Source organism: Melanerpes formicivorus, unplaced genomic scaffold (assembly GCF_026170545.1).
Source record: "Melanerpes formicivorus ecotype bairdi unplaced genomic scaffold, bMelFor1.0.p_v2 SCAF_14, whole genome shotgun sequence".
NCBI classification, from domain to species: domain Eukaryota; kingdom Metazoa; phylum Chordata; class Aves; order Piciformes; family Picidae; genus Melanerpes; species Melanerpes formicivorus.
In genome coordinates, this window is record NW_027142366.1 from 13,581,545 (window position 1) to 13,590,394 (window position 8,850).

Genomic DNA, 8,850 nt, shown 5'->3' on the forward strand with positions numbered 1-8,850 from the left:
ACCATATCCCCAAGCACATCCAAGAAACCTTTAAACACATCCAAGGTTGGTGACTCAACCACCTCCCTGGGCAGCCCATTCCAACGCCTGACCGCTCTCCATGAAAAATTTGTTCTTAATGTCCAGTCTAAACCTACCCAGTCACAGCTTGAGGCTGTTCTCTCTTGTTTTATCACTAATTACCTGTGAGAAGAGACCAGCACCAACCTCTCCACAATGCCCTTTCAGGTAGTTGTAGACGGCGATGGGGTCTCCCCTCAGCCTCCTCTTTTTCAACCTAAAGAACCCCACCTCCTTCATAAGATTTATTCTCCAGGCCCTCCACCAGCTTTGTTGCCCTCCTCTACACCCATAGCAGCACCTTTACAGCACTCTTGTGTTGAGGTGCCCAAAACTGAACATAATACTTGAGGTGTGGATTCACCAGCGCCAAGTACAAGGGGACAATCACCTCACTACTCCGTCTGGACACAGCATTTGTAATACAAGCCAAGATCCCATTTGCTTTCTTGGACACTTGGGCACACTGCTGGCTTGTATTCAGCTGTTTGTTGATTAGAACACACAGGTCCCTCCTGTTCTTTGGCAGTTGGCAGGTCATGAGAGGACTTTTAAGAATGTGAAAGATTAATTTTAGCCTAGATCAAATCAAACCCAACCTTTTACATGTCCACATACCTCTCAAACACATTGTCATTTGAGATAAAACGTTGCCCTGACATCCTTTTTCCACCTTCCACAACTCAAAATCCAGTTCTGGTGGGGCCAGCTCTGAGCAGGAGAGCAACATGCTGTGGTGGAAATTCCTCTGCTGACATTCCTTTTGCCAAGGTTTTTGCACATCTAGTTTTGACTAGTTTTAAACTTGGTTTAAAAACTAAGTTAATGCAGAACCAAGAGAAGAAGGCCATTAATGTCTGTCGTGGGATGGTTTTAAGGTTTTGGGGTTTTGTCATGGTGTTTTTTTCCCTTTAACCAGATAATTAAATTAAAAAGTGACAGATTTGCTAGCCAGCATAAAAAAAAACAAAAACCAACCAAACAAAAAAGCATACACCACACCTCCCCCCAAAGCCCAACTTTAAAATCACGCCTTTGGTTACATTTTGATATAGGTAAAAGTTTGATCAGCAAATAAATGGCTCCACCAAAATCAGAAGGGCCCCAGGGCCTGCCCGGCTGCTCCCGAAGGGCCCTATTCCACAAGAGAGGCACGGGAAACCACTCCCATGGGCAAGGAATCGGACAACCCGCCCACGGTGTCCGCCCGGCTGTTGCGGAGGTGCTGAGCTGCTCGGAGACCGCAAGGCGCCTCCTGTCCCTTCCACTCTGACGCGAGCCGCTGGCGGGCAGGCGGAGCAGGATCCGGCTGACAGTCAAGTCGGCGGCGGAGTTGCCGGCGTCCGTGACTCACGGCCACCCCAGGCCGAGCAGCAGCGCCGCGGGCGGCGGTATGCGAGGCCGCTGCGCCGGTAAACAGCCGCGCCGTTTGGCGGGGGCAGGCGGCGGGGCGGGGAGCCGAGGGGGCGGGCGGGAGAGGGTCCTGCGGTGCACGACGGGGTGCCGGGCACGGTGACGGCGGCAAGTGCTCCTTGCCGACCGCCACAACGCGTCTGCGAGCTCCTTCTGCAAAGTTTGCGGGCGGGAGGAGGAGGGGAGCCGCGACCAGACTGCCGCAGCCGGACTGGAGATGCCCCTGCGGAACCTCCTGCCAGCGGCGGGGCTGCGGCAGAGCCGCTGAAGCCCTTGCCGGGCGCCTCCTCCTGCGGGGAAGGAAGGGACCGACCCGGCCGCTCTGCGGAGGTGCTGCCCCCGCGCCTCTGCGGGGCTCGCCTCTTCCCAGGGTCGGCATCTGGCTCTCGGGCTTTGCCCTGTCCTGCCAGCGGGGCTGCAGAGTGCCGTCCTGCACGTCCCGCTCCCGGCATCGCGTCGGTGTTCGCCCCCCTTGCACCGGCCGGTCAGGTCAGTGCCCGCTGCCCCCGCCGCGGCCCCGCACGGCTGCATGCCCGCCGCGGTCTCGGCACGTCTGGATTCCCTGGAGTCCTGGGCCTTCCATGCGCTGCTGGTGCTGCCCTATATGTTTTACGTGGGCTTGTTCTTTGTCAACGTGCTGATCCTGTACTATGCCTTCCTGATGGAGTACATCGTTCTCAATGTAGGCATCGTTTTCCTGCCCGAGGACATGGACCAGGCTCTGGTGGATCTGGGAGTGCTTTCCGATCCTGGCTCTGTGCTCTACGAGACGGACAGCGAAGTGGATGTCTTTGATGGATACTTGGAGTGACGCCCCTGGGCGCTCCGAAGCGACCGTGGGGTGACACTGGGGACGGGTGTCCCGGCATGCCCGTAGCTCAGGGAACGCCGCGGCCTCGGGATGCCCTCGCTGCATCTCGGCCACTTTGCGCAGCATCTTCCTTTCCAAATGCGCCCCCTTCCTCCGGCGCAGGGGCGAGCTGGGGGCCCCGGGACCCGCTGCCGCCCGCGGACACGCAGAGGGCTCGCCAGGGAAGTAAGTTACGGCCTCAGGCTCGGCCTGGGCAGCGGTCCGTGTGGTGCTGCCGCCGCCGTTCCGTTCGCCCGTCCTCCCGCTGCGGGCCCGCCGTGCCCTGGCGCGGCCGCCCGGCCGGCCCGTTCCCCCGAGGGGACGGTGGCAGGGCTGCAGACAGCCCTCCCCAGGACGTGAGCGGGCACAGTACCGGGGACATACCCCGTCGCAGCTCCCAGAACAGGCGAGCTTTGCGTGCAGAAGTCGGCGGCGGGCTGCCCGCGGACGCTGGGGGCTATCCGGCCGCCCGCGGCGGTTTTCCCCGCCCGGTACCACTGCGCAGAGCCCAGGGATGGTAGGGCCCCGTTCTGTGTCCTCTGCCGCGCAGCAATGAGAACGCCTTCCCTAAGGACTAATTTGATGCACAGTTCTGAGCCACTGCAGCAGTTACACTGGGTGTTGTGTTTACAGCTGCTCAACAACTTTGCTAATTCGGTCTGGAAAGCAGCTCTGAATTTAAATGAACATCCAGGATAATAGATACTAACATTCGAGCCAGAAATACATCTTAATCAGAAGCCCTTTAAAATATCTATCTTGGATAATCAGAAACTTATCCAGTTTACCATTCCCCTCATGTTAATTTTAACATGAGGCGTTGCTTGATCAATTTATAGTTGTAGTTGTGAGTGATACCAACACATGTATAAGGATTTATCATTTTTAAACACTGAAATGCAATTGGGAAGAAGATCACTATTTCTAGCTGGGAGTTTCTGTGCCAAATGTGTGTTAGTGAAAACACTCACGGTTTAAATTAAAATGTGTTGGCAAATCTGCCAGTAGCAGATTTTTTAAAGCAAAATACTGTCTGTAAATCTGAAATCTTATTCAGGATACCTTTTAATTTTCTATTTGAAATTATGAGACAGGAAATTTTGTTGTAAAGTTACAAACATAAGCTTGGAGAACATACTATACAAATACTATTTGACATCAAGTGATTTTAATCAGTCTTCTAATTAAAAAGAAACAAATCAAAAAGCAAACAAACCTTTCCTGTAGTGCTGGCCCTGTTACAGGTTAAAAATATCTCCTAAATATTTCTATTCAGATTCCATATGAAGCATTAGTAGCTGATTTTGGGCAATAGTTTAATAGAAAAAAAATGGAAATTTTTTGGTGTTGGAACAACATTGATTGCAATAACACAGCTGAACAAAGCTTGGCCAAAGGCACATGGGAGCATAACAAGTGTGAGGGGCGATGGAGGGAACCGATCTCTGCTACTGAAGAAATCTCATGGCACATAGTTACTGCAAATGGAAGTGTCTGTGCCAGCAGACACTTCAAGCAGTCCAAGCAGCTGGATTAGAATCACTTCTGCTAGAACAGAAGGTCTGGAGCAGAACTAAACTCCCCACAAAAGAGTGTTGGGTACTTTTGTGACTGTATCCTAAACCCTTTTCAGCTGGGCAAATAACACACTTGCTCTGTATTCCAGAAAAGAAGTTCATAAAAACTAATGGAGATTTAAGCAAAATCTTTGGTGCAAAAAGCCCTAGCCATTTTCTTTCCCCAAACCCCAAACCTAACTCCAACACCATCTAATTTAGGAAATAAATTATTTTTTTATGATCACTTTTTTGCTGACTAAGATTTGTCATGGTGAGTTGCATCTAGGAATACATACGAACAACAGAAATAATTTTCCTGAACACCTAGCTTGATGAAGCATGGGATCTGAGCACAGTTCTGTTCAGTGTAGATAAATGGGCTTCTTAAAATTTTGCTTCATATTAAGAGGATAAACGGCTCTGTACACTTCTTGGTATTTTAACTGTAAAACCATGTGACCTTTTTATGTAGAAATCAAAGTGCAAGAGGTTGCAGAGCTCCCAAGTATGTCTTGGTCTATATGCACTTTGAGCTAATGTAACTCTGCAGTTACCAGCTCCAGCCTTCACCCTGTAAGTTGTCATGTTAGATGGCAATTTCCATTGAGAATGAAACCACAAATCTCTTATTTATATATTTATATTCATATGTGCAGCAACCACGCTACAAATTGTGGAATTATTTAGCCACCAGGCAAAGACTCAGCATGTTGCCAGGAAAAGGAATTTGTGTCAATATCCTGGTTACAGGTTTCTTCACCATTCTGTGCCATTCCTCCTCACCAGTTCCCTAGCAAGACAGGCAGAAGAGGGACCTAATTTGGAGCTGTGTTTTCTGCTTTGGGAGCAGAAGGCACTGAAAGGGAAGATTTAAATTCCTTTGGTGTCTAGACTGCAGTGACCCAAGCTCTTTGTGTTAGCCCATACTCTCTAAAAGCCTAGGAAGGCTGCCCACCTCCCCTGTGTACTTACACCCTGAAGTGGTGAGGATTCATAAGACACTGCAGGAAGAATGGGTCTCAGTTTTACCTACAGAGATGAAAAATACATAGACATAATCTTTGCATTATATATGAGGAGTGTTCATGTGACTCACCAGTGATTACTGAGAGCAACTAAAATGCTATGATTAGGCTTAGGTGAAACCTTGCAGCGTGCTCCTTGAATTTAGAAAGTGATGCCTTGTACCCAGGAGGTGAATGGCATGCATGACAGGAAAACAAAGGGGAGAAATCCCAAGAGGTGATTCTGCAGAATGTGGAAAGGCTAATTTAGATGTAAGAATAAAAGAACATGTGGATCAGAGGAGCTCTGTTCTCTCTTGCAGTGAAACCCCTACTTGAAAAAAATCAACAGGAGCAAAATTATGTCCAGGTTTCTGAGCATAACTGGTGGCAGAGACTGAACGTGGACAACTGAGCAGCTGAAATAAGCTTCTTACCCTATTCAAATGAAGAAAACCATCTGTGTAAACAGAGCAGAATTGTGCTTGCTTGTGTCATCAGCTGATTTAGTGTGAGTGTGCCAGGTTCTTTAATATATTTGGAGTCCCCTGGAATAAGGTGATCAAACTGTTCTCCTTGTACTTTCTTAAAATCAGATGTGACTCATCACAATGTAATCAGAAAGAAAATGAGCAAAAGTAATCAATAATGAAAATTGAATAGGAAAGATTGGATTTGTTTAATCATACAGTACAAGCATTGCCTGTATTTTTTCATCAAGGTAAATTATGATGAATGTCTTCAGTGAGAAGAATCCAGCACTCAAAACCTTGTGACTCAGCACTTCTGCTGAACGCCAGCATCTAAATCCTGAATCAAAGAAACAGCTTTACTCAGTAGCTCATCAAAATAATGCCAATTAGAAATGCAGGCTCAGTGCTGGACTCCTTCCCATGTCTGCCCCTGATGTCTTCTGTGAGCTTAACTCTCTTTGTGTCTCTGTTGCATCTTCAAAACATGCCACAGAAAGGAATAGAATGTTATCACTAGCAATGTCAGGATACACATAAGTATGTCAGAATCTACCTCATCACTGCTTTCTTTTCAGACTCTGAATCTTAAAAATAATAAGGACAGTGATTCAATACTTGTTTTCCCTTGGCATTTTTCACTATGCCCTTCCCTTACTGGTAGAAATCTCCATGTTAAAAAAAAAGTGGCTCGCTGACTCTGTGATACAGATCAGTCAGTTGTTTTTCTGTGAGTTATTAACAACAGGATTAAGAGCAATAGCTGTGATTTTTAGAACTGTGTTTTGAATTCTTAGATGTTACTAAAATGAATAGAAGTTGAGTGCTCAAGCTCACCGGACAGCTCCGCTTTAAAGAAACTTTTGTACTCTCTTCTGAACAGGAATTCCATCTGAAATAGAAGGAAGACAAAATCTTAGTTAGCTGATGAACTGTCCATAGAGACTCATTAACCACAGCCATGGACAGTCTGAAGTGATTTTCTTCCAAATGCTTTCATTTATGTCATGCAAAGAGGGAAGACAGCTTTTTTTGAATTAAAATGAGGCATAGAAGATAGAGACATTCAGTTTAGGATAGAAATAGTTCAGACCTGAGTATTTCATGTGTTAAAAACCCCAGTCATAAGTGATTTGAAAGGATAATTTTTAAAAAATAAATCTTGTGTGTGGAACATCCTACAAAAATGGAGCTTACTGTAATCCAACTTGCTTCCTTAGGTGGCAATAGCAAAATATCAGTGTTAAACTGTCAACAGGAATTAAGAAACCAATCCAATTTAATTTTTGCATGTTTGTTTCCCATGGAGTGGGAGCAAAGTGACACTGTAGCTCATCCAGTAGCTGGCAATCTGAGATCAGAAGAGTAATTTGTTTAGAGATATTTAGTTTGTATACTTGGCCAGTCCAACTTTCTGCATTTGTTCTTTCGTAATGGTTGTAGTTTATATGGAATACAACTGTTCCAAAGACTTAAATGGGACACAGAAGTGGCTACATTTTCCCATTTTTTTTTTTCAGCTGAGTTTTAAGTACTTTGGCCACAAACTTGGGCAAAAATAGCTGACTAGTTTGAAGGACACTCTCTGAGGGCATGAACACATTTCCAATGTATGTGATAAAAAGGGTAAAGACTAATAACAGCCATATATGGAAAATAACAGTAATGGAAAATGATGATGTACACTGAATGATCTGTTGCTGGGTAAAGCCCCAGTTCAGTTAATAGACTTAAGGCTATATACCCTTTGAAAGGGCGAGAAAGAAACACCCAAGACTTGCTCAGAATAGAGCCTAAATAGCCTGTGAGGTATGAGAACACACTCTGGCAGAAAGTCAGGAAGCAGAAAGCAATATAAGGATGCCGAGCAGAGTCACCATGTTTTCTTTGGTCCAGCCTGAGTTGTGAAGAGCAACAACCCCATAGGCAGAACTAGCAAAAATATCATGACTGAGTTTCTTCTTTTGATGCTGAAGTTATGCTGTAGTGTCCATACTGTTAAATATTTACAGTACCATTTAAGCTATTGGAAGACTATAGTTCTGAGATGTTAAAATATTTGCTACCTTTTGATTTGCCCTTGTTTTCGGAAATTTTCTCTTAAAAATAGGTTCACATGAGATTTGAAGGACAGACTTTTAATCAGCTGAATAGAAAGGCAAGACTGAATATTCTGGTCAATTGTATCATTCACACCCCATTTAATATCTGCCACTACAAATTACAGTCTAAGAATAACAGTCCACAGCAATATGTGAAACTTCCATTAGACAGCTTTGCTTTGGGGGCCCAATACATTTTGCTGTGCTATTTTTAAGTCAGCCTAGGATTTGGTCTGTGATACGGAGTACTAACAATCTCCCTGATTTCTCTGAAAGGTTCAGGTCTTCTCCAAGAAGAATTGTCCATAGTCACAAAAGGCTTTAAGTCAATGGCATGGTGCTATATCTACCATACTCGGTGACTTCTCAGTTCATACTCTGTATTTGTGTGTTTTCTTTTAAACAGATTCCTTAAACACGTGAAATGGGTTATGACCAGGGTAATGGATCAAGTCATGGAAAGAAACTGTTCTCTGAGATGATGAAAAGAAGGACAAGAGGACAAGAACAGTTGTCATCAGACTTTGTCAGTTGTGATTTCTCCACGGTCATTGCCTCTCGAGTGTGCACTAACTGCAGTGATTCACGCACTGGGCTTCCATAGGTAATTAATTCTGGGATGAACTGTATGAACAAGTAATATAAGCTATGTTCTATTATAACATAAAATCAAGATGTTACTCAGATTTGGTAAATTTTTGAATAAATACCATGTCACCCAAATGGACATGCACTACATACTGCTTAAGCAAGTTTTACAATCACACATTGAAAACTCTACCAGCCAGTAGTTCAAAGACAGTGTTCTCTCAGGGGAAAATATGCACGAGTGATTGCAAAGAGGTTCTGTTCAGGGCAGCATTACAGCAACAACTGTGCTAGTAAGATATTTTATTTAAATTGTGAATTTTGAAATAGATCAGAGAGTTAATTTTATATGTCAGGTGGATTCATTACTTAACACAAAGTACTTGGCAGATTGTTTAAGCTCATGTTCCTATGTACAGATATGAAAGCAATATAATAAAGACTGACCTTTTCCATGAAAAAGTTAAGCAGTCATGTGTTGGAGTTTTTCTTTTTTAGTTTGAAGAGAAAATTACCAAAATATGCTTTCCAGGAAATGCCAGTTTTCCTCTTGGTAGCTACAAATATTTCCAGATTGTTGAGGGGACCAGCTTGTAGGAAGTAGTTTTCATGAACAAAAAATTAGACTCGAACTGAAAGAGCAGGAACTGCACACCATGGTGGAGGAAAAAACTCACATGTTACTGAGAGCAAGTATTGTACTGGTTTTGTCTTATTCCCTTTTTGTTTTTTTTAAAAAGAAAAGTCTAATTCTCATGTCTGAGCAGTTTTTAAACCAAGTTGGTGTACTGAGAAGATTACAGA

General features: G+C 44.8%; 1 protein-coding gene across 1 annotated transcript; it reads left to right on the forward strand.

Annotated features, from left to right (window-relative positions):
• Window positions 1-216: 216 nt before the first annotated feature.
• Window positions 217-8,502, forward strand: DEXI (Dexi homolog). Its single transcript, XM_068147372.1, has 5 exons — window positions 217-228; window positions 1,503-1,962; window positions 2,160-2,509; window positions 5,210-5,397; window positions 7,865-8,502. The coding sequence occupies exons 1-3, from the start codon at window positions 217-219 to the stop codon at window positions 2,282-2,284; spliced, it is 597 nt and encodes a 198-aa protein (XP_068003473.1). The 3' UTR covers window positions 2,285-2,509; window positions 5,210-5,397; window positions 7,865-8,502.
• The last annotated feature ends 348 nt before the right edge of the window (window positions 8,503-8,850 follow it).

Coding starts and splice junctions, on each gene's coding strand:
- DEXI (XM_068147372.1), top strand. Junction 1,963..2,159: donor CCCTTGCACCGGCCGGTCAG/GTCAGTGCCCGC, acceptor TTCTCAATGTAG/GCATCGTTTTCCTGCCCGAG.